The 24,591-nt window shown below is 51.8% G+C and overlaps 9 protein-coding genes across 9 annotated transcripts; 4 read left to right on the forward strand and 5 right to left on the reverse strand.

Annotated features, from left to right (window-relative positions):
- Positions 1-4: 4 nt before the first annotated feature.
- On the reverse strand, positions 5-3,271 carry CC77DRAFT_1078352 (hypothetical protein; the record flags this gene model as incomplete). The annotated part of the gene is made up of 4 exons (XM_018529280.1): positions 2,650-3,271; positions 1,244-2,559; positions 186-1,111; positions 5-128 (listed from the first exon to the last, which is right to left on the reverse strand). Exons 1-4 carry the CDS (start codon positions 2,918-2,920, stop codon positions 5-7), a joined length of 2,637 nt encoding a protein of 878 aa, XP_018381660.1. The 5' UTR covers positions 2,921-3,271.
- Positions 3,193-5,480, forward strand: CC77DRAFT_997510 (transmembrane protein PFT27). Its single transcript, XM_018536516.1, has 3 exons — positions 3,193-4,212; positions 4,263-5,145; positions 5,195-5,480. Exons 1-3 carry the CDS (start codon positions 3,610-3,612, stop codon positions 5,263-5,265), a joined length of 1,557 nt encoding a protein of 518 aa, XP_018381661.1. The 5' UTR covers positions 3,193-3,609; the 3' UTR covers positions 5,266-5,480.
- A 119-nt stretch (positions 5,481-5,599) lies between these two features.
- On the forward strand, positions 5,600-7,328 carry CC77DRAFT_1024129 (cyclin-like protein). Its single transcript, XM_018525811.1, has 2 exons — positions 5,600-6,280; positions 6,332-7,328. Exons 1-2 carry the CDS (start codon positions 5,990-5,992, stop codon positions 7,016-7,018), a joined length of 978 nt encoding a protein of 325 aa, XP_018381662.1. The 5' UTR covers positions 5,600-5,989; the 3' UTR covers positions 7,019-7,328.
- A 201-nt stretch (positions 7,329-7,529) lies between these two features.
- On the forward strand, positions 7,530-9,394 carry CC77DRAFT_1024130 (acetyl-hydrolase). The gene has a single exon (XM_018525812.1). It carries the CDS (start codon positions 7,834-7,836, stop codon positions 9,214-9,216), a length of 1,383 nt encoding a protein of 460 aa, XP_018381663.1. The 5' UTR covers positions 7,530-7,833; the 3' UTR covers positions 9,217-9,394.
- Positions 9,395-9,962: 568 nt separating this feature from the next.
- On the forward strand, positions 9,963-10,854 carry CC77DRAFT_1012418 (hypothetical protein; the record flags this gene model as incomplete). The annotated part of the gene is made up of 4 exons (XM_018523766.1): positions 9,963-10,149; positions 10,229-10,311; positions 10,346-10,380; positions 10,455-10,854. The coding sequence occupies 4 exons, from the start codon at positions 9,963-9,965 to the stop codon at positions 10,852-10,854; spliced, it is 705 nt and encodes a 234-aa protein (XP_018381664.1).
- Positions 10,855-11,248: 394 nt separating this feature from the next.
- On the reverse strand, positions 11,249-11,865 carry CC77DRAFT_1078366 (hypothetical protein). The gene has a single exon (XM_018529281.1). The coding sequence runs from the start codon at positions 11,580-11,582 to the stop codon at positions 11,352-11,354; it is 231 nt and encodes a 76-aa protein (XP_018381665.1). The 5' UTR covers positions 11,583-11,865; the 3' UTR covers positions 11,249-11,351.
- Positions 11,866-14,284: 2,419 nt separating this feature from the next.
- Positions 14,285-15,803, reverse strand: CC77DRAFT_903196 (hypothetical protein; the record flags this gene model as incomplete). Its single annotated transcript, XM_018533600.1, has 2 exons — positions 14,285-15,640; positions 15,747-15,803. Coding segments are annotated over 2 exons (1,413 nt in total), but the record flags the coding sequence as incomplete, so codon positions are not given.
- A 688-nt stretch (positions 15,804-16,491) lies between these two features.
- CC77DRAFT_1078372 (hypothetical protein) lies at positions 16,492-19,076 on the reverse strand (the record flags this gene model as incomplete). The annotated part of the gene is made up of 2 exons (XM_018529282.1): positions 16,492-17,807; positions 17,861-19,076. 2 exons carry the CDS (start codon positions 19,074-19,076, stop codon positions 16,717-16,719), a joined length of 2,307 nt encoding a protein of 768 aa, XP_018381667.1. The 3' UTR covers positions 16,492-16,716.
- A 2,080-nt stretch (positions 19,077-21,156) lies between these two features.
- Positions 21,157-24,437, reverse strand: CC77DRAFT_971458 (hypothetical protein). The gene has a single exon (XM_018535837.1). The coding sequence runs from the start codon at positions 24,378-24,380 to the stop codon at positions 21,390-21,392; it is 2,991 nt and encodes a 996-aa protein (XP_018381668.1). The 5' UTR covers positions 24,381-24,437; the 3' UTR covers positions 21,157-21,389.
- Between the last annotated feature and the right edge of the window lie 154 nt (positions 24,438-24,591).

The raw sequence follows: 24,591 nt of genomic DNA on the forward strand, positions 1-24,591 counted from the left end.
GGTTCTATTGGACTTTCTCCCACGACCCATCATTGTGCATTACCCATCCAGCAGCCATGAGAGCTCTCCCTTGTTTTTCGCCGGGGTGTATGATGTTTTCAAACCCTGATCTAAGACCAGCTCCTGATCTATTATCCATTAGCAAGCCATTTCATACCCAACGGAGGAGTGAGTATATAACGTACCGTATCATATTAATCGCCAGATTCCGTGCCTTATCTTTTAGATTGACCTGATTCCTGTTTCGCAACACGCCACCCCCTTCTTGCTCATCATACTGCAGTATCCTTGAATATTTGCTAGGATATTTGCGCATGTATTCAATCAAAGCTTCTTCCTCTTCGTTCGACCATGCTTCGCGGGATTTGCGCTCATTGCGGCTGTTGCGAGACTGCGTGGATTCGAGAGCGCGATTTTCTTGCGCGAGCTTGCGTTGGTCGCGCCATGTGGAGGAAGGTGGAAGCTCGGGCTCTTCGGTCATGGAGGGAGAGGAGGCCTCAGAGACGGATTCTTCTTGTTCAGACAAGGGACGGGTATGTGGCTGTGTAGAACGGGGAGGGGGTTGGTGGCTCGGTGGTGCACCGGAGGATGTAGGTGCTGGTGGTCCTTCAGTGCGCTGTCTTTTTGCCCAAGGCATCGCGCGACGACGCACTGGGGCATGGTCGCCACGGTCTTTGGTTTCGAAAGCGTCGGAGTCCGAATCGTCCGAATTTTCACGGCGACGTTTGCGTGGGGAAGGTTCCGCGGTTTGTTTTCCTTTGGCTGTATTTGACGGGCCGGCTGTTCGCTGTGTGTCCTCGAAGCCGTCACCGAATTCGATGCGCTGTGCTGTCGTTTGACGATCGAAGATTGATATTGGGCGGTTCTCTTTCTGCGGCTTCTGTAAAGCCTTGAGAGCCCTGAGTAGAGATGCAGGACTCTGCGGCGGAGCTGATGGTTGAGGTTCTTCAAAGTCTTCTATCTGGTGTTCCTCTTCGTCTTCCACCGCTGGTTGGTGGTCGATGTGCTTCTCTTCCAAGCGCTTTTCAGAGTGCTCACCCTCGGGTTGCTGGTCTTCGCTACCAATCAATGTTTGCCATTCTGAATCGTCTTCTTGGTCGTTTCTCTCCGGCTGTTCATGTTGCACTCCTTCGATCGCTTCAGAGCTCTCTTCAACATCCAGTTGAGAATCAGTGTCGGGTTCAGTCGTGCTTCCTTGTCCATCTTGCTGTTGATCTTCCAATTCCGGCTGCTCGATTTGCACTTGCACTCCTTCAATTGGCTGCTGGGGCGGAATTTTCTCCCGATTTTGCCGAGAAGCTGTAGGCTCTAAATATACACCCGAATCACCTTCTCTCGATTTCAGTTTGCTGAGAGCATGCAGATCGACACCGGCGTTTGGATCGAATTTGCGGCTGCTACGTCTTCGGTCGCGACCTATCGAAGTTCGCTTTTTGCGCAGTGACTCTCGTTGATCTTTTTCGACAACAGGCTGAGGATCCTCCACAGCTTGTCTAACGTTCCGCGTAATCTCCACTGATCCACCAAGAGAGTCGATAACAGCTTTGAGTTCCCTCCGTCGAAGACGCACCCAGTCTAAAAGGCGAAGAATAGTTGGCTCCCAAGGAAAGGCTGATTTTAGGTCGTCCAGTTCAGCAATAGACGATCCCTCGCGAAAAAATTCTTGGATTTCCTGCACTCGGTTCTTAACCAGACGTTCAAAATCCTGGGACAAAAATGAATCGTCATCTCCCAAGACTGGCATGTTCCACCCACGGATCGCCCATACACCATCAGACGACTTAGGATGGAGGAAAATTTCATCCAGCGTTTCTTCGACATTAAATTCGGGGCTTTCGGCGGACCTTTGAAGCACAAGTATTGCCAACTGGGTCCGTAACTCTACTGCAAGATCAAGTGTTTCTTGGTATAGCCCACTCTGGCCTGTTTCTGTCGGCTGGAAACCATAGTCGAGGTCCTGCATGAATTGGGCTGGAAAAGTGTTATCCAGTTGTCGCAGCACATCCCAGATGTTCTTATCATCCCGGTTCGAATGGATCATCTGCTTCGCCAACACCAATAAATTGGCGAGGTAGAGAATCAGATTCAGCCCGCTCTGCGATGCCGCGACATCGTCACTCGTCTTGAAAAGAGCGCGGTGAAGCGCTCTGATATGTATGTAGCTGTGTTCTTCGCTCTTGAAGTGCTTCAAATGCACATTCAACTCGTCGTTGAGATCCAGATAATCTTCCGTATAAGTCGAGCCCGGTTTCTGCATCTCTCGTATGTTCTGCAAGTCGTCTGCCATCGTTCCTCCATCAGGCGCAATGTGTTCCAAAAACTCCTCAGCAGAGTCACACAACTTGCGCAAATGCTTCAGGATAAACCTAGGCTCCAGGAACTCGGCTTCGACCATACTGAAAGAGGAGATCGCCGTGGTCCCAGACATTTGGGATGCAGCGCCGGGTGATTGAAAGGACGCATGTTCGGGCTCGGTATCGGTGCGCGTAGGTGTACCTGGGGCTTCTTTGTCTTGCTCGAGGTCAATCTGGGTATCCATTTCCTCAACGACTGTGAGGTCTGGCGCATGTACATGAATTAGCCTGGGGATCTGCCTAGCCAGGAACGGTTCTGGCGCAAGTGGTCAAGTGAGAGCAAGTGACTACTAACCTCCCAGTAGCTCTTTTGCGGAGTTGCGCTTTGTCTTGCGCGCCTTTTGTGGCTCGTATCCGCTCTCATCATTTGTAGTCACGCTTGCTTGTCGCGCGCTTCGGCGGGCGGGTTTCTGGATGTCGACAAATCCCTCAACTTCGCGACTCGCACTGCGCAAACTTCTCGCTCGCGATGCGCGTCCCAATTGCTGGGCAGTTGCCTTGGAAGGTGGTTGGGGAGTAGGTGATTTGCGCCGGCTTATAGAGCGCACGCTCCTGCGGTCGTCCATTGTAGTATTGTAGGACGCGTGATATCGACTGGTGTTACATGCGACGTGGTCTGCGGATGGTATGTTGCTGGTCGTGTTGATGCGGCTTGTAGACTCAGCTTAGTCTTGACCGTCGGGCGGAACTACTGGTGTGCATACGCGAGTCCCGCCGTTGTTTACGCCAACGCTCCGCGATAGTGGCTGACTAAGGCTGCCTACTCGACGGGCACTCACGTGACTAGCCCGGGATCGCCTTAGCCGTTCGCGGGCTCAGGTGGGCCTCAGCATTCAGCACGGAGAAGGGGCCAGAGTGCACAAGAGAGGTGAATACGAAGTGTTTGAGTTGGAGACGGAACTACGGCACTTGCAGCATGTTTCCGCGCTTCTCCACAGGCTTACTGAACGAGAGACCCCTTAACTAGCACTCCTTGAGTTTGCGCAGCCCTGGACATATTACGTGGGCTGTCTGCACGCACCCCTTGCGCGCATCTCTGTCGTCTTCAACTTGCTTTTACGCTCAAACATTGGTGTGAACCCTACACCGTTCTGTTCAATAATTTGACAACACATTTACGTTCCCTTCACAACAACCTCTTCCATTCTCGTCACTCCCTGCAGCCTTTTTGGTCTATTGCTGGGCGCTTCATTTTCGCCGCTGACGGTTCTCGACATCGCATTGCACCCCTGCTCACCTTTCAATCACATTCATCATGAGGTTACGACAGCCACGGCCGCACACTTTGCTCCTCCTCCTACCCGCATTACGAGTTCTTGCCACATCCGTCGCAGTAGATACATCGGACGACAGGCTGCCCGCGCGGGCCGTCGTACCTGCCTACACCCAAGCTACCTATTCGCCTGATGCCTCACTTGCCCCGACAGCTCCTGCGAAAGGCACCAAAGATGCACCGTTCGACGGACTCGATGGCAAGCCGCATGCTGGGCCATACGTGGACGACGACCCGAAATACAAAGGGAAGAAAGCCCCCAATGTTGTAGAAGATCTTGGATCGGCAAAGAAGCCTGGCGCTTCTTCAGAAACTGTTCTGGTAGACGACGTGAAAGATGGCGACAAGAGCGTCATGCAAGATCCCGCGCGCAAACCGGCCACGGGCACCACTGGCACCGAGGGCGGAGTGTCAGCAAAGGACAAGGAGCGATTGGCACACGAGGAGAAGACGGGCGAGAAGAAGGAAATGGTTCCCGCGTCACCAAAGGAGGCACATCCGCATCCTGCTGACCAGAAGCAATTGGGCGGAGAGGCAGTAGAGACCGCGAGCACCACTCGTGTGCTCGGTGCTGGTGGGCTTGAGGTTAGTTACAACACTTTTATGCTGACGATTCAGCACTGATCAGACTACAGAAACCCACCGATCTTCCCGACTCCATCCATGACAATCCGCTTCCTGTGCCAGGCTCCGTTTCCACAAAGGATCCTCTAGACACCACCCCGCCCAAGACCCCCTCTTCCACACTTGACGATGTCGACGCCGGCGCCGTACAGCCTTTCCATTCCTTTATACTCGCTTTCACCATGATCATCTTCTCAGAGATCGGAGACAAGACATTCCTCGTTGCAGCCCTCATGGCTATGCGACACCCCCGCCTCCTCGTCTTCTCTGCTGCTTTCTCGGCTCTCGTCGTCATGACAGTCCTCTCTGCCGTGATGGGCCACGCCGTCCCCGCACTCCTCTCGGAACGCTTCACCCACTTCGCGGCCGCCGCTCTCTTCCTCGTATTCGGTGTCAAGCTTATAAGAGAGGGTCTTGCCATGAGCCCAGACGACGGTGTGGGCGAGGAGATGGCCGAGGTCGAGCAGGAACTCGAAGAGAAGGAACAGCTTGCCCGACACCAGAAGGGCCGGAAGTCCTCCATTTCTCCCTACGCCCTAGAGTCTGGTCTTGGTTCACGACGCTCACGATCCAACTCGCGACTTCCTGCCCCCGCACGTAGCCCTTCTACTTCGCCTGATCGATCGCCGTCGCCGCGCGGAGGCTCTTTGGGCGGTACTCTGGGCGCTGTTAACAACCTCTTCTCTCTTCTTCTCAGCCCTGCTTGGGTACAGACGTTTGTGATGACATTCCTTGGAGAGTGGGGTGACCGCAGTCAGATTGCGACTGTTGCCATGGCCGCTGGTTCTGACTACTGGTGGGTCACTGCCGGCGCTGTAGTTGGCCATGGGCTGTGTACTGCAGGTGCGGTCATTGGTGGCCGTGCTATTGCCGGAAAGATCAGTATGCGCAATGGTAAGAACATCCGGTCCATACGTCTTAGTGCAATGCTAACTTCTCATAGTCACGCTTGGTGGTGCTATTGCTTTCCTCATCTTCGGCATCATCTACACGTTCGAAGCTTTCTACTCCTAAGCAAGATGCACACTTCCAGCATTGCACGGCGCGTTTGGTGGGCGGAAGTACAGATCCTGGACGGTATTAAATCAAACCATTTCTATTCTATGTGATTTCACTTTGTAATTTTAATTGTACCTTAAAACCTACATGGCACGACTGGTAACGGTCAACGGCGTTCTCTCAACTGCATAGAGCAGAGGACGAGGTACAATAGATCTCTCACACACTTGACATCTGAACGAAGTTTCACGTGAGCCCTGACAGTTCGAAACTATGTTTGATCGCCTCTTGAAACGTGCTCAACTTGTTTCATGCCCAGACCATCTGACAAAGTACAAGCTTTCGGGAACGACGCGGGTTCTGGGTCTGCCGAAGGCGTGGCTGTCAGGCGCCGTGGTGTTGAAGATTGCCTTGGCACTGATCCCTGTATTCGCCGCGGAAGAGAGCCGTTGGCCCTTGCAGCTACCAAGCTTCAATGTCCGCGCTTTGAACAATCCCTCTGCTATCCTCAACTCCCACGGCGAACTCAACCACGCACGAAGCCTTGCGACCTCGACCACGTACACAGCTCACCAACAGGATCTTACTCGCTCGCACACATCCACTAGCATCTGTATCGCAACACACAGCCGAACCGGGACATCTACTTTATCCGTGATCTGCGCTACCACTATCGCGCATCGGAACACAGCCTTCACTTTCAGAACCTCTGGTGATGGTATCGACCACAAGCAGCGCAATGCCGCCGCAGCGCGAGCCCCCGAGACCACCACCACCGGCCGTCATCGAGGCTGAGATGCAATGGATCTTCACAGAAGAAGAATTACTTTTGGCGCCGTCCATAATCGATGGAATGCCCGCTGAAGAGGAGCGCACACTACGGCGGAAGGGCGTCGGCTTCATATTACAAGTGGGCATGATGCTCAAGTTACCGCAAACCACTCTCAGTACAGCGGCAGTCTTTTTCAATCGCTATCTCATGCGAATGAGCTTGAAGCCACGGCCCGGGTACAAGCCACTCCATCACTATGTGAGTCTTCTTTATAGATGTACGCGACTTGGACAGGTCTGATGTCAACAGCAAATCGCCGCAACGGCGCTATTCCTCGCAACGAAAGTCGAAGAAAACTGCCGCAAAATGAAAGAACTCGTCGTCTCATGCGTTCGAGTCGCGCTCAAAGACCCCAACAAGCTCGTCGACGAGCAGACAAAAGACTTCTGGAAATGGCGGGACACTATCCTGTACAGCGAAGACGTCTTACTCGAGGCTCTATGTTTCGATCTTAACGTGGAATCACCATACAAGACCATGTACGACATGATGAAGTACTACGGCGTCGAGCACAACAAGAAACTGCGCAACTCGGCCTGGGCTTTCCTCTCCGACTCGACATCCACACAGATGTGTCTACTGTTCACATCGCGGGCCATCGCCGCGGCATCTTTGTACGCTGGCGCGCGCATGGCCGAGGTAGAGCTAGGCGACGATGATGGCAAGCCTTGGTGGGAAATACAACATGTCCAACTGCGCGACATTAGAAGGGCATGTAACCTCATGGCAGATCTCTATGAGAAGTCGCCAGACAAAGATGGGGAGCCGTCCATGTACGCGGGGCTCAGGACGCCAGAGGACGGTATCGATTTTGGCGATACACCCGAGGGTATGGAAGGCGTACAATCGACAAGTCAAAGCCAGCCGCCTGCAAATGGTACCGGTGATGGTAATGTGACAGAAAGAGGCAGCGAAGAGGGTGAACTAGATGGTTAGAAGCCCCCCTTTGAGTGGTTGACACCTAGTCTACTGGTGATGGATGAGAACGGCAAGGAAGACCTTGGAAAGCTCAAATTGAGCCGTCTTGAATTCCGGGGAACCATGCGCTACCTCAGGATGATGCGACAGAGAGAAGAGCAGCTCCGCATTAGGCGGGCTTGCAGTATTGCCTTTCTAAATGATTGAGTAAATGGACCAGGCGTTTTGGAATGGAGGACTGATGGATGGATGGAAAGATACCACTAACCCGCATTACACCCTATTATTGCTATGCGCGTAGTCACTTGAATACTATTGATGATCAAACAAGCTGGATCTTTGCTACGTGCTCTCTAAGATACGCGGTGTTTTGTGCTACAATGTACAACCTGAAGAGTAAGCATAGAAGTTAGAGACGTTTTGAGTCACTTCTACCTGCGGCTGTTGCTAAGGATCGACCCCCACGTGAGCGTATGGACCGTATATCTCGCATGATCTCGTGCATGACTCGTGGGGCTATGGGCCGAGGCATCATTAAGTGCCGCGTCGACGGCCTAGTAGTGCGACGTCAACACTCTGGTCGCCACTAGAGTGACTTCTTTTTCTCCTTAATCTTGACTGTAGACTATAACATCTTCACAATAAACCAAGACATTAGCTTTCAATCGACATTATCTCAACTACACGATCATTCTCGTCATCATCGAACTCGACTCGTGCAACTTCCTCCGCGGAACATTGCAAACATGGACTCCTCGCCCTCAGCCCTGATCAAGTTTCTCCTTCCCAAAACACCGTTTTTATTGAAGACGGCACTATGGCACTCTATATCCATGTCCCCAACGTCTTCGAAATGGGACCTACGCACGGAAATGACGGTCAACATGCTTCGCGACATGCTGGGCCCTAATTCCACACCAACACCCATCTCAAAGCTACAGCGTCTAACATGCAAGGACCCAGGTGTCAAGGGAAAGGTCTGGGTCAGCAAGGTTCAACAGAGCGCACCAGAAGAAGACGATGTACGGCAGATGATGTTCAAAGCTATTGAAGATATGGGAACCGGGGAAGAGGCCTGGACGAAGCCTGAACAGCGGCCTTTGGAAGCAGAATGGAACGGGTACCGCGCAGATGCCAAGAACGATGAGCCAGAACCCTCATCCATGAGCGAGGCAGAAAAGTACGAAAATCTGGTAAAGGAAACGAAGAGTAAAGTCACATTACTCTACTTCCACGGCGGCGCAATGTACCTCCTCGATCCAGCGACATCGCGTCCCCTCACAGGCCGTCTCGCCAAAGAAACAGGGGGCCGCGTCTTCTCCGTTCGGTACCGCCTCTCGCCCCAAGGTCCTTTCCCCTCTGCGCTACTAGATTGTTTCACAGCATATCTCACACTGCTCTCACCGCCACCCGGATCCTTCCACGCGCCCATCCCCGCCAGCGAAATCGTATTCGGGGGCGACTCAGCAGGCGGAACATGCTGTACCGCCTTACTCCAACTACTCCTTCAAATCCACCGGAGCACGCCCGCCGGCCAAACGCCCAGCGTCCGCTTCCACGGCAAAGACGTTGAGATTCCCTTACCAGCCGGTCTTGCCCTGTCGTCACCTTGGATGGATATAACGCGCAGTCTGCCCTCCATCGAAGGAGGAGTCAAGTACGATTACCTCCCTACGCCCAGCCAAGTGGATTCCCGCGAGTTCCCCAAAGACGATGGCGTGTGGCCCTCCAACCCGCCGCGCGCAGACCTTTATTGCGAGGGTAGTGCATTGATGCATCCGCTGGTGAGCCCTCTCGCTGCAAAAGATTGGTCCAAAGCCCCACCGCTTTTCTTCTCTGTGGGCGAGGAGATGTTGAGAGATGAGGGGGCTGTTGTGGCTCAGCGATGTGTGAAGCAGGGTGTGACGGTTGTGTGGAGAGACTTTGAGGCTATGCCGCACTGCTTTGGCATGCTGATTGAGAGTAATCCCGCTAGTGCCGTTCACTTTGAAGAATACGCCGGGTTCTGCAGGGATATCGTTGAAGGTAAGAAGGTACAGAGCAATGGTGTGTTTATTAAAGCGAAGACCTGCGAGAGGAGTGACATGGATGTTACGAGTGGGTTGACGACGATTACGGATGAGGAGGTGGTGGGGTACATGCAGAAAGGGAAAAACAGGATCGAAACAAAGTTCAACAAGGGACAGGATCCATCTAGTGAGAGGCCTATGCTCTGAGTGAGGGTGTGCACTTTTGTCGATTCGAGTCGTTCCGCGGGTTTCGAATATTGGGGCGTTTCTTGCGGATAGACTTTTTTTTATGGGGATAATACATCAATTTCGAATGTTTTCATGGCTGCATTAGTCATACTTGTAAGAATTTTAGATGGTTATGGTTCAATATCCCCTTCGCTTGGTACCATCTCTATCCCCTGCCAATACCGTGGTTTCAAAGTATGAATTGATCCGCACGAATTTTGCAGGCAAATCAGCGTTTCCAGCAAATGAGACCTCGTCAGCCATACAGGAACTCCCAGTGTCAGCATTCGAATATTCTTACCCAGGGTTCTTGCCCCAACTATTCCACTGTTTCTTGCCCAACCGATGTCACTGTTTCCTGCGCAAGCGGTTCCAATGGTTCTTGCCCAAACGAGTCCATGGTTTCTGTTAGCATGAAGTATAAGAAGCATACTTTCCAGCAAAGAATCATGAAACCTCCACACCATTCCTCCTAAAGAGCTTGTCCTACTCCGTCAGGTTCTAACAACCAACAGGACAGTCTTTAACCTCGCGCGGTTACCTCAAGACCCGCTTCTCGTGGCAATGGTGCTACTACACCTTTCCGCAACCATCCGTGGTCCTCTGGTCATCTACAACCATCTTTAGTCCTCTGGTCATTCACGACTGTCTTTGGCTCCCTCGTCATCTACAACCATTCCTCTCTTCCACAACCGATCCTAACAAACCTCTCACAAAACATCACGATGAAGTTCCTTGCCACCATCATCCTCCTTACCTTCCTCGCAGCCACGGTCATCGCAGGTGATTGCATGAAAGCACCTTTTCACTGCAATGGTATGTCTTTCACCTGTACCACCGCCATTCTCGTCACCCTCTTCACCACTACAGCTTCGGCGACTGAGTGTACAGTACCTGTTCTCTGCACCCGTAGTATGCATCATCTCCTCCATTCCCATATACATCTCCCCTCCTTTGAAATCATGATAATGTCGCTAACACAACTCTCCAGGCGTCGGTAAATCGCGGCTCATAGCAAACATACCCGGCTTTGAAGAATTCGGCGACTCTTACAGCAGCATCGAGTGTGCCCAGGTAGACTGTGGGCGTACCTGCCGACGGAGTCTAGAGTCTTGTCGTGTCCTCTGTGATGGGGATGAAGACGTAAGTATACCTCGATACCAGGAGGAGTTATCTCCTTCGAAAGCGCAAGATAGCTGACGCCAAAACCAACATAGCTGCCCCGCTGTGCCATCGGTGTCTCACCCCTTCCCCCAGGTCGTCACGATATCGTCCACACCATACCCACCAACTACACGACCACCCATCTCAGCAAGAACAACACGCACCCACCCATACGGGTCGTCTGAACTGCGCGCTTACCAAGCTCCAGCGATGGTTTCTTTCTCCGCCGTCCTCATCCTAAGCTATCCATTACACCCACCTCCTTCACGCTCGCCATCCTCCTCCACTCTGGCTATCCTCTCCTCAGCACGACAGAATTTAACAAGATTACCCAATTCTTTCGAACAAGGAAAAGAACTCGTTGGCTCTGTCAGTGTAGCGCGCGTGCGGCCCAGAACATCTAAGGGCATCACAGACCTGTTATTGCCTCAAACTTCTATCAACTTAAGTTGATACTCTCTCTAAGAAGCCGGCGACCAACCAAAGTTAGCCTAGCTATTTAGCAGAGTAAGGTCTCGCTCGTTATCGCAGTTAAGCAGACAAGTCACCCCACGAACTAAGAACGGCCATGCACCACCACCTGAAAAACTCCACTCTGGCTATCCTCCTCTTCTCGCCTCTCCTTGGCGAGGAAAGATCGACAAGCACCTCTACCACGAGCTTTACTACCTGTCTAAGGACATAGACGTCCTATACACCTCGGCTGCCTGCCATCGACATCTCTCTGTAATGGGACCACCGATCCAGATCCGTCTCCTGTCTACATCTCACACTACGTCTGTCTACATCTCAAGGTTTTAAAACACTCTTCTTCCAATTTCGACGAGAATTTCCTCTGGCTTAACTCTATTCAAGCATAGTTCACCATTTTCCAGGTCCCAACAGCCATGCTCTTACTCAAATCCTTCCGAAGACATCAGGATCGGTCGATGGTGCACCCTTGCGGGTTCCTACCTCCATTCACTTTCATTACGCGCTCGGGCTTGACACCTAGACACTCGCATAGCTGTTAGACTCCTTGGTCCGTGTTTCAAGACGGGCCGCTTACAGCCATTACGGCAGCATCCTAGCAGATGCCACACCATCCCTATTTCTAAGCTATACATCGTCAGTCTCCAGGAGGAGAAGCCGGACAACATCAGAAGCCGGAGAAGATCACACCAGAAGCTAGAGAACATCATATCTTCAGCCGGCGCTTAAGACTGTCAACAGTATTTCCAAGCACACTAGCATAACTACCCTCGAGCCCGCGAAACCCAAGCAGCTTCTTACTAGAGAACGTCACATCTTTAGCCAGAGAACATCACATCAGGAACCCGACCATAAAGCACATCTATTACTCCATCCTTGTCACCAAGCTACCCTGCGCCAGCGGTGTTGGCCACGTCGCGCCTTTCTCAGCTTGATCATCCTCGCGGCGGACACATCACCCTGTGGTAACTTTTCTCGTACCTCTAGTCTCACATTTCGAGGAACTCTAAAGGATCTATAGGCCACATTTTTATGTTCTGTATTCAAACTGAAAGCCAAAATTAAGGGAACTATTGCCCTTTTGCTCTACTAAAGATTTCTGTTCTTTATAAGTCCCCCTTAGGACACCTGCGTTATGGTTTAACAGATGTGCCGCCCGAGCCAAATTCCCCACCTAACAATGTCTCCAACCCGGATCAGCCCACAAAGGACCTTAATACTACAAGTTAGGCGGTAAAACCCAGCTCCGCTTCATCGAATAAGTAAAAAAACAATAAGGGTAGTGGTATTTCACTGGCGCCGAAGCTCCCACCTATCCTACACGCTCGCTATCACCTTCCGCAACCCCTACAAGTTCAAGCACAACACCGAGACCTTCATCACCGATGAGGGCATGTACACCAGACAGGTTAGTTGGCGCATTCTGGACTGCTGGAAATGGGACAAGATCTAACATGGCACAGTTCCTCTACGCCGGAAAGAATGCTGCGCTCACCATCGGCAACGTCCTTCACGCTCGCCATCCTCCTCCACTTGTCCCTCCTTTGCAAGGACAAAAAACGTCCCCTACGTCTACGTCCTATCTAAGATGGCCCTAGAACTATCCTACAAATAGTGATGGACCGCGGAGTGCACTCTGTGCCAACAAGTAAGAGATGTCCCTGTACGAACTGAATATGAGACATGAACTGACTTTGTATACCCACACTTTAGGTGCAATTCTGACGATGATACGCCTTTATGCCCCGCCAACAAATCGACAATCCACTCGGCTTCGCCAGTGCGCGACCTTCCGCTCCCACAGCAAGCATACTTGCGCACCGGTTGGAGTTGACTGCTCTACAGTGTACAGGTACGGCAAGGATACGTGGGATGATGAGAAATGCTTTTTTAATTGTAATGGGCAACTAATGGTACGAAACTTTTCTCCTCCTTTCCAGCGTTGGGATGCGATTTGCTAATGTGTTAACTGTAGTTTCCTACTTGCGAAGTGGAGGATGCAACCCAAAATACGTCTACCATCGACGGGTGTGCGATCTGAAGAAAGAGCTATCTCATATTGTTATTGGTACCTGTCATACCCACTGGCGTACTGCCTATATAGCCATATAATCCGTAGGATCAATGCATCACTTCTATACTCCAACACTATCCACAGGCCTGAAGCAAGTACATAACAAGCGTGAAATAGGAATAGGCGAACACAAAGATTAGGTCCGAGAAAATGTGTATCTACATGGAGCATTAGAAAGAGCTCACATATGAGCTGGAGATTTCGTATTCACGTGGACTATTGTGTAGATGTTTGCAAATCAGGATGTTCTTTGTGCATACATTTACCTCAACATTAGATCAACTTCAGGTGCCGTGAACATAGTTGCAGCAGCTTTCTAGGTATCTCCCTGAACCACAGATAACGAATCTCCCTCACCTCTTCCAACAGGTACCGTAATTATTGCTTCTCGTCGCTGTAATTCTGAAGTGTTAAAAACTCCACAAAATCTCTCAGATGAAAGCCAGGGTCTCTAGTACGTGTCATCTCACAGTCATACACAAGCTATGGAATTTCATACATCATCATACAGATCCCTGGACTAAGTCCTTCCTAAACGTATCCCAACAGAGGGATGTAAAAAGCTCTTGAAATTGCACGTTTGTTTCCATCACTTGATCCCGACCAACTCCCACAATCCACAGACACGACTGAAGAACCTAAGATGAAGTCGCTATACACCAGCATCCTCCTTATTCTTCTCGCCACAGCTACATCAGCTAAAGAAATTGTCTGTTATGCGTGGTGCAATCGCTTTCGTACGTACTCCCCCATCTTATCCCCTTCAAGAATTCTACTGATCTAGTTCTTCTTCTTAGCTGACCGCAAGGTCCCTTCCAACAGAGACTTGCCGTATCGCATCCCACGCCTCGTTCCTGATACTGGAGTCTACCGCAAACTCGATTGTGCGGCAGTAGACTGCAGCCGTACCTGTCGACGAAGCCTGCAGGCTTGTAACGTTCTCTGCCGTGGGAACGAAGACGTTAGTATTCTTCCTGCCATGATGTATACAGTCCATTCTACTAACTACAAATTCTCATGTAGCTGCCTCTCTGCGCTATGCCTGAGACTGAATCAGAAGGCATGCCCGAAACCGATTAGAACAAGTATACAACGAGCAAGTGGTAGCAATAGATAGGGAAACCCTAGTATGGAGACCGTACAGATCAAAAAATCGGCATAGCTTTACCATGTACCCATTGATCCGATGATCATGCTTATACTGGAACATAGGCCCGGCCACCCACCAATAAGATTTCCACAATCATCGTAATCCTCTTCACCACTCCCATAACAAATCTCGCACACTTCCACTCTTCTAACCTCCCTCCCCCTTGTCCCTATAGACAACTAACTCCCACCATCACCCCCCTTATCCTTTGCCTTCCCACTCCTCCGTCTAGCCAACCCCCTATCAATACTACTCTCAAGACTCGTTCCAATCCCCGAATCCGTAAAAACCCCCTCCCTCTCCACACCCCTAGGAATCGGCTCTTCAAGAATGAAATCGTCATCTTCTTCATCATCAGCCTCCATCATCTCCTCTCTTGTCGGTATATCTTCCAGCCTAGGAGATCCGCGTTCTTCTTCTTTGGGTGATTTAGGCGACAGCGGCGAGCTATACGAGAGAGGTTGCTGAGAAGGTAGTGTGGGGAATGTACGAGACGTGTCGCTGTAGGGTGTGTCTGGTTCGGAGTAGTCGCCTTGTTCGAGTTTGGGAAAAGGTTCGCCGCTTCCTTGTTCGGTTTTGATCTTCTTCTGTTGCTGATTCCCTTCGGCCGGTGTCGAAGCACCACTGAACAGCAGCGTAAAAGCCCCCCAGGTAAACAGCAAAACGCCCATCTCCATACCCCAGAACGTGAGAATGCCGATGATCGCACTGGTGACCCAGTACCGGTACATCAGCCAACGGAAGCCTTCCAACTTCGCACTAATCCTGACCTGTGCCCTGTAAACCTCAATTGGAAGCTTACTTCGAACTTCCAGCCTCAAACTACTCGGCACATTCCGATACCCAGATTCAAACATGACGCCTTCCATCATGCTAATCTCCACAAACTCAGATTCCGTATGCCACCCCACCAGATAGAGCGGCAGCCTCAACCCCCTATATACCATCTCTAGCACGCGACTCCGATACGTCAAAAGCACCGGTCTGCGACTTCTAGCAAGAACAGTAGGCGTCTCGCTCGTCGTCCCTTCAGTAACAATCTTCTCGGCCGTGGCACCCGGCACACCACCTTGACTATGATCTTCAACGCTCCACTCCTCGTCCCAGCCAAGGAGATGCTTCACACCCTGTCCTATCGTCGTGGGGCCCCGGAACTCGAGTCCCACCATCCAGTTCCCGGCTTGCAAGTTGGTCTTGCTCCTCGGGACGACCATTTCGACAACGACATCGTACTTTTGGCGGTCTACCAGGCCGGGTATGTTGGCGAGGCCGTATGGCCATTTTGCGGGCTTGCCGGTTGGGAGGCTGCTGCTGCCATCTGGGTAGGTGGTTGTGGGAGGCAGAATGGTGGGGCCGTGGTCGAATTGGAGGTATACGGGTACGGAGATGCCGCGCACGGGTATGTAGTTGTAGTAGAAAGACGAGTATGCGACGACGGCGAAGGTGAAGAGGATGGTGGAGGTGATGAAGAGGAGGATGGTGCGGAGGTACGTTCGTAGCAGAGCTGGCGATGTCGCGATTCGGAGGGGAAGGAGGAGTGTGTCCTGGGTATTGTGAGTACGCGTTGTTTGGGGCGCTGGGTTGGTGACGAGCGATCGAATGACATGGTGGTGTCGAGCGATGCACGCAACAGGGCGATCTTGTCCTTACCGTAGCAATCTTCAGAATCGGCCTATCTTCGCGGAAATCATCCTTGAGTTCCTCCATGGCGGTAATGTGGGGGTAACTGCCGGCTACATGTTTCGGTGGTGTTGGCATGTTCTCGCGCGGGCGATCTTCACATGCAGGGAGCGAGCGAGCTTTGGGCTGGGCGTGTGACGTAGTGTGAGCACAGACGATATATACACACCACGCTAAGCATCCCAGCATCCCAGCAACCCAGTGCCAGCATCCTGACTCCCGCAGAACGGTGATTGCGCCATCATGCAGGAACAAAGGGATGAACCGGTGATGTGGTGGGATAACTATCAGACATCTAGCGCCATATTGAAGATTTCCTTATGCCATGCATACATCGCAAGATCAAGTTGTTTAACACATTTCATTCTTCGCAAAAAAAAAAACTACCATTCCATACTCGATACCAATAATCCTACACGACACGCACACACACCCCTCAAATTGACTGACAAAAGAGAAACCAAAACAAGACGCGACATGTCTGTGAGCCATCCGTCGACCTCAACGCCATCAGGTCAACAGTCTGCCAAACTGTTAAGACCTAAACGCCAGAGGGAAGCAACAGAACCCAGCTCGTAAAACACATGGTATCATCCCTAAAGACCTTGTACTCCTTCTGAAAGGAAGCGACGAGGCGAGGCGAACAGCGAAAACTAAAACACAAAACATATTGTACTAAACCAAAGAAACTCCGGCCCAAACAAAGGAAACTCGTGAAGACGCGACTGAGGCTGCACTAGCCCGAACGATGCCGCCGCGTTGCCGCAAGGAAAGTTCTAAGCCAGACGCCTCGCTCAACTTTTTATCAGACCATCTAGGAAAGATCCAAAAAAAAAGAACTTTTTGAGGGTATGCAAATGCATGTAAAAGTTCGTAATAACAACATAGCCGCTGGAACGGCTAGAAGACAAAAGGCCGTAGATATCGTAACGTCGTTCGCTCAGGAAAAGGTTCCCATCTTAGGCGGTCCCTTCTTAGGCGAATCCAAGACAGACTTCTGCAACCGCGAGTTGGCTTTGGTGACACCCGACAGAGGTGAGCTGCGGGTCATAGTCATGTCCTTCTTCAGAGGTGACTTGGCGACTCTGTTTGACCGAACGCGCCTTCGGACAGGAGTAATGAGAGCCTCGGCAGACTTGCCAGACCGGACAGGACGAGAAACCGAGGCGCGCGCCGCAGGATCCGATGGCAGAGACGCAACATCGCGATACCGGTTTTGGTTGCTGCGGAAAGCAGTGACGACGCCACGGTCAAAATGCTCGAGCATGACATCAGACGTGGTTCTTTTGCGATGAGGCGTGGCAGTAGCAGGCGCTGCTGGGGTGGAGCCGTGATGTCCCACATTGGAAGTCGCAGGTGTAACTGGCCTGTCGGTCTCGTCGAACTCGTCGTCGTCGTCTAGATCAGTATCTCCACCTGACTCGCCAAAGTCCATGAAGTCGGCGATATTGAGATCATCGTCGTATTCGTCGCTCGAAGAACCCGTCTCATCTTCGTCAACGAGGCCCATGTTACCATTGGAAGATATGCTTACGAATGGGTAGAAAGCCTCTGGGGGACCAATGCTCTCGTTTCCAAACGTAAAGTCATTGCCCCCAGCTGATCCAAAGATGCCACTAAGCATGATGTCGGTGCTGAGACCATTGTTGAAGACCTCATTGCTCTCGCTGTCGGAGCCGTTGAGCTGAGCAATAGAGTTGCGAGGACTGTTGTTGACAGTACCGCTTGTACTACTTTGATAATCAGTCAAAGGAATCCATGGAATCATCATTGTGCGAGGCCGGTAGAATGCGACGGCCTTGGTAGCCCTGTTAGTGACCGCGATGGCCTGATCAGTCTCGTCGTGAATGAAGATGCCGCGAGTTGGCGGGATTTGACGGCCTATTGGACGAGAGCTACGTTGAAATGGCTTGGGTGTGCCGGCACGTGAGCCTGGTGCTGAGACCGGTCGTTGTAGAACAGACTGCTTGGGCGTGCGTGGAAGTATATCGGTTCCAAAGTCTTCTTCGTCAGTGGTATCACCCATGTCAGCTGATGAAAAATGTTAGTCATCGAGTAATAGCAAAAATAGGGTACTACCGTACACTCGTAGCCGCTGGATTCGCCAGACGACTCTTCGTCTTCATCTGAATCATCAACTTGAGTGATGCGCGACTCGTTCTGCTCAAAGTCCCAGAACGACGCATCTGACTGCGGAGAAGCCATGTCTCCGTTGTCATCATCGTAGTCCATATCAAGAAGTTGATGCAAGCTGGGAGGGATCTTATCTTGATCCAAGAAGAGATCAGGGAAGACACTGCTGTCGAGTTCTGAAGATTCCGAACTGGAACTATCTGATACTTGTACGTCGTCGTCAAAGCGGACGCGCTTGGCTGAGCCATCTGAGAACTTTCTCTTGGCCATGGGAACAGGAGAAGCAGGCAGAGCATCCGGCTCAAAGAAAGGAGTGAAGCCAAAGTCGGCAAGTCCTGCCATGTACTCATCGTCTAGTGGGGCGGTAACATCGAAGATGTTATCGCTAAAACAACTCTCAAGACTGAGTCGTCGAGCATCACGATACTCATTGAGAAGGTTGGTAGCTGATTGCTCTTCCTGAAGGATATAGCTCTCTTCTTCTTGCTCCATCTTCTCAATGTCGGATTCGTCATCGTCAGGGATGTTCATAACGCCGCTATAGTCTTCATCGTCGCTCTCAATAGCGTTTTCATAGCTTACTTGGGGTTCTTCGTCTTCTTTGTATGTTAGCAGCGGTATGCTGGAAGCATTGCTCAGTTTGCGAGCCATCTTGCGTCTGGGGAACGACTCTTGATCTGTAGAGTCGTCGCCGAAGAGCACTGAGGTGCTTGAAAGATTGCTAAAGGTGCGCTTCTTGTTGCTCATTAGTAGTTGATTAACTGGATGCTTGTTGGGCATGAGCTCAGAGATGTTTTCATCTTCTTCAGCGTGAGACTCGTCGTCATCCGCATGCTCGACGCGGATAGCAGGACGCTTGCCCTTGCCCTTGCCTCCCCTAGCATAGCTGTAGGATAAGGCCGGCACGTCTGCATCGGTCTCGTCGTCGTCTTGTTCGTTGTCTTTGGCAGTACTACTGTCCTCTTCGTCGTCTTCGTCCGCAGCGCCTTCAGTAGCGGATTGGTCACCGCTGCGTCCGTTGGTGTGGGGTGCGCTGCCTCCGACTGTGTCGGGAGAGGCAGAGCGCTGATCACTGCGGTGGGTGTTGGTGGCAGTCTCAGGTGGGAGTTTACGGTCTTGGTAGTGTCCACCAAGAGTGGGTGATCGAGCGTGGGTAAGGTGAGCCATGGTAGGTGTCTTTGAAGGTCGTCTCGGTAGCAGAGGTGTGGCAGGTGAAATCGGGGGTAACTCGGGATGGTGGGAGGTGAGTGCTAGGTCGGATATGGGTTCACGGCGTTTGGTCGACTGATGTTTGGTGTACTGAGGGGAAGGGCTGGCGAACTATGCTGGGCCCTTTGTGTCTCGTCGATCTTCAAGCGTTGAGCTGGTAGAAATGACAATGGTGTTGTTCTGCAGCGCAGGCGGGACGACTACCAATTGGTTGAGACGAGTTTGCGCAGAGGATACTGCACGCAGTCGTAGTATTGGTATCGTCGTAGAGGTTGAAATTCCGTGAGCTGTCGGGCTGATGCAGCCCGTAGGCAGGGCTGCACCAGGAGTTTAGAGCTCAGCGATTGCCTGCGGCATTGTCTCGACGATTAATGGTGTAAAGATGTGGTTGTTGTGTGTTTCTGGTATGTTTTCGTGTGACTTTGACGTCTTTGGGCTGGTGTGGAGAGAAAATGCGGGCGAGGGCAGAGGATATGTTTAATTTTTAGTTCCGCCCTAGCGACATATCGCATGGTCCAAGCGCGTTAGTTCTCTCTGCAGCGATGACTCCATGTTCAACGCCCAATTAAGTGCCACGACGCGACGTGCAAGTCAGCCAAGGACATGGCCTTGTATACACCTAGCGCAGTAGGTTTTGTAATTTCTTCTTCAATTCCCCATTCATTGCACTCGTCCAGCGCCTGTCGCGTGCCCCTCATCAGGAAATTTTGGTTTCTCGCCGAACTGCCCCACTGAAACTAACCTGGACGTGCGCAGTGCGTGCAGCGATGAGGCAACACGGGGCTAAGTACACGGTAACGGCTTCAGCCTATTGGTTCTGCTAAGACGCAAGCCCCCGGGTTTGCACATGCTGCGACGAACAGCAGGGCACGCAGAGTAGATTACCGCTGGCCTGGCTCCCCTTACATCGTCATGTTTAATATCTGGCCCAGCAAAACCATCAAAGACGAAAACTTGTGCCTGCTAGACCATGTCTTCGAGATGCGATCCACGATCTGCCAAAAGTACGCTTGACGTCGCCCGGCATTGTACCCCTCCAGACGCATCTCATATCGATACGCACTGGGCCTGTATTGACGCTGGCGCCCGCAGGCGAAGAAGCGGTGAAGAGGTGCAAACGTAGCCGGCGCCTCAAACAGTAAAGTTACAGCGACTTGCGGGCCGCTGCTGCTTGTCACGATGCAGCAGCGTCCGCACTGAGGCTCGCTTGTAAATCATTTATTTAAAAATAATAGCAATACAGGACATTACTCCAGGTTTTCACGCGCATTGCAACGACTTGTGAACCGGTCTAAGCTCAACTGCTCTGTTTACTCTGCAAACTTCGGGTCAACTTTTTTTTCGTGAGGCTGAGCTTTACCTTGCTTGGAGTGCATAGGTGGGCCGGCCCACACAGTACGCCGGTTGGACGAGTCTGTTTCTTGAGCTGATGCGAGATCTTCGACATGCCATATGTGCATATCCTCCCCATTGGCCGTCGGATGCGTACATACATGAATGGTAGGTTTCTCATTGGCCGAAATACTCACGTATACCCCTGGAGGCAATACAGCTACATTGCAGCTACACACCACCTAAACTTTCTGTAGGATGGCTCGCTACCAGAAGGCCACATATCCTTTTTTTTTCCTTTTTGTCTGTTGCAACGCTGGCAACTTGACGATCAGGCAGAAGATGACAGAGGACGGTCTGGCCGAGGAGCCGTTAACATCTCTTGCTTTTCTGGCCTGGTGTGTGTGGAGTACCAGTGGAGCCTAGACGCGACGAACACACTCAGGGTTTGAAAATCTGGATCACGCGGTTTTTCTACCTACCTACTTAGTCGGGGTAGAAAGTGGCAGAAAATTGTGTTGCAAAGGGCTCCCCGGTATTCCTACAGTGATACCTACAGTACCTACCAAGGAGACACCCACCGCCCTGCCCACCGCCTTCTGGATCACGCGCATCATGTCTTTACAACAACTAGCCCCCCATCCACAGTGGTTTAATGGGTCAGGGGCCCCATACATCTTGGAGGCAACATTACGTGATTACGCAAGTATATGTACAAACAAGGATAAGCGTCTCTAGCTCAGACTGCTGTGACTTGCCTTTCCTTTGCAAATGTATCTACCAAAGTCTCGTGATGCCACGATAGCCTTTTTCTAGACACTCGGTATGTACAAGATTCTGGTAGACTATATGCAAGTGGCCGAAAAACGGGCTTCTAGTGCGTCGGTTCCAGCCCAAGCTATCCTCATTATCTCAGCATGCAAGCTAGAGAAGCCGGCTTCAGACGTTGAGCCGCTCGGCACCCTCCTCATTCCCGACGTCGACATCTCTAGGCGCGGCAAGACCCTCAACCTTGGCAAGCACTGCAAGATCGCCTAGAGCAGCAATGTAATCCTCATACTCGTAACCCAATTGATGAAGCATCCCTGCAGCCCACCTCAGCGTATCGCGCTTCTCTTTACGCGTGGCCTCAACCATCTCCTCGCCACTTCTCGTCTCATTCTCCACTTCATCTTGCACCTTCCGAATGACGGCCCAGATCGTCTGTCGGTTGGGAGCGATGCGTCCTTGCAAGGTGAGCGTGGCGCCAGACTCCTGCCTAACTTCAATATCTTCCGGTCGATCCTCATACTCAATGCTCCTTGTGACGCGATATTGCGGCATAGTGAGTAATCCGCCCGGCGCTCGATATGACTCTAGATATCTTCTTGACGTGTGACACCAAGTTTCTACCATCGCTTTGCCCTTAGCGCTGCCGTAACCACCGAGTACGCCGCTTAGTATGCGATTGAAATCGTCAGTGGAGAGACTGACTGCCTGACGGGAGGAAAAGGCGAGGAAGCGAGAGCAGTAAGCTTTCCACTCGCTGTCTACGGTCGACATGATGGATAAGGTGCAGTAGAGCTCATCGCGTATATTGCCAAGTATCATGTTCTCCCATGCGAAGAGCAATCCAGTGAAGGTTTCCTGGGCGCGTACTTTGACTTCTTCGGGGCCAGGCGAAGTTCGAAGGAGTTCTGCAGCAAAGCTCGAAATGATGATGGGTCGCGGTCTAAATGTAGAGGTCTCTTCCACATACTTTTGCATGCCTCGGACAGAGTCCCATTGACGGAGTTTGATCTGTGAACACAGCAAGGCTGTGAGAATCTCGGCTGGCATGCGGTACTGCTGGTATTTCTCATTCCATGTACCGGCCTTCTTGACGACGTCTAAGACGAGTTTGTTCTCTCCGGCCATTGTGCCGAAGCGAACGACAGAAGCGGATATGTTACGATGAATGTGTAATTCACTACCGATCAGAGGACCATCCAAATCGTCAGAGAAAAGTAGCCAACGGCCCAGATCATACAGCTTTGACTCGGTGACTAGATCTAGCAGCCGCGCAAGGAGAGGAAGGGGGAGCTTGATGTCAAAAGCCGGAAATTCGACTGGTGGCAAATGGCTTGTAAAAGGTTCATCAGGTCGTAATTGCGGACTGCTGCGAAGGACTTGAAAGAACTCTTCCACAGACTTTTGTTTGTTGTCATCAGTGTGTTGTTGAAGCATAGACAGTGTAGTTATTGCTCCCTGGATGTCTCCATTGCTGATGAAAGCACGCATCGCCCGATGCAGGAAGCTGAGTGGTATGGTGGTGGGCTCAAAAAAGTAAGGTACTTCGGTACTAGCGGAGGCAGACGCATTTGCAGAGCCGACCTCACCACCAAATCCTGGAGCCAGCTCGAAAACCCTCAAAAGTAGCTCTGGTCGCTTCTCGGGGGCGAAGCCGCCAGATTCAATTAATCGGGCCATGACGGAGTCCCAAGCTGAAGAACCGAGACTTAAGTTGTTCTTGTCTAAGAAGCCTTTTAGAGTCTTGATAGAGGCAATCAGACTTTCTGGAGTAGCACCGCGAGCTCCTACCCCTAGTCGCATTTGATTGACAAGCCCGTCAACGAAGCCTGTAACGATCTCGCTGCTTATAGTTCTGCGGGTTCGTGCGCGGTCTTCTGCGCTTGCAGCAGCTTCCCCGTTCATTGGAAGCAAGCTCCAAGCTGTTGTCGGAGCTGGGGCCTTACTCTGCTCTGCTTCTAGGATCTCCCGCCAACTGATGAGTGCCCAGGCGTGTTCTCCCTCTCTGTTTGCCAGTTGCTCCAAGATGGCAGCACCGTCAAGTGTCCAGCCACCGTGCAAACATGACCACAGAACAAGCTCTAGCCACAGCTCCGGAGCCACTTCCGTAACCCGAACCTTGTAACGCGATCCAGGTATCTCGTGGCCGAGGAAGTAGTGAGCGTTGGCGCGATCCTTGGCAGTCTTGACGGAAGCTTCGTGAGCATTCCAGGTCGCATCAGACAGAGCTGTCAAGATCTTGGACGATAGCATGTGGAGTGTCGGAGGCTGCTGGAAAGCATGCTTATCCTGTGGATTTCGGTATGTGTAGACTGAGTCAGGCATCAGGCCCAAATGATGCAGATAGGCAATCATCTCCAAGACGTGCGGCATAATGGTGTGTTGCTCGCCGTTGCTCTGCTCCGCAGCCGCCAATATCATATTTGCCAGGCTCCTCCACAGCTGTCCCAGGGCTCGCTTGACCATGACATGCGAATAGCGAATCGATTCGGGGTCGGATGTTACGACGTCCAGTGTAAGTTGCAACTTGCGGTTTGGGTATGTCCGTTGAAGACGCAAGGGACCTTCAGTCAGCTCTTTCAAAGACCGGTGTTCTTCTCCCTGCAATATAGCATATGAATACTGCTCAAGATGAGCGCTCAGATCGAGTGGAGAATTCCCGTCTTCTGTGAGCTTCTTGACTATCCATAGTACCGTCTGCCATTTCCCCGCCTCTACCCCCAGGTAGCTAAGGATGTCTATTGAAGCATCCTGGGCTTTGTTGATGAACAACGCGAAGTCGAGCGAGGTTGTGGGCCTTTCTGGCTCGTCGGACGTCGCTTGCCGCAGGTGACGCGGAAGGAATGGCTCAATGGCATCGAGCCATGCTTTGATATCGCCACGAGCCTCTCGAAGTGGATACTGTATGCGTGATCGAATGCGTTCTTTAGGCTTGAGAGGAACTACTCGGGTGATCACATCCCCTCTATCTTCCGTCGGTGGCTGAAGACGTGACTGTGCATCTGCGGGGCGGCGTTTTCCAGAGGTGAAGGTGCGTTTCGAGGGTCTACTGAGGGCGGGAACGAGGAAGGCGGCGACAGAACAGGGAGCAGCGATTCCACGAGAGTTCGGACGGAAAGCCTGTGAGAGGGCGCTGCGAAAACATGTATGCGCAGCGCTCATTGAGGGGTGGCGGATGAGGGGTGAGGGTGAATGCTCGTGCCAGCGGCATGTCTTGACTTTTTCTGACTAGGATCATGACGAACTGCACTCTCCAGATCCGAGACGCGCTAAACTGGCTGACAGGGATCAGCGCCCGTGCTCAAGGCTGCCCTGCCACTAGCGCCTCCTGTGGTGACCTCACGCGTCGACTGGCGCAAACATTTCTCGACGT

This window comes from Alternaria alternata (assembly GCF_001642055.1).
Source record: "Alternaria alternata strain SRC1lrK2f unplaced genomic scaffold CC77scaffold_22, whole genome shotgun sequence".
NCBI lineage: Eukaryota > Fungi > Ascomycota > Dothideomycetes > Pleosporales > Pleosporaceae > Alternaria > Alternaria alternata.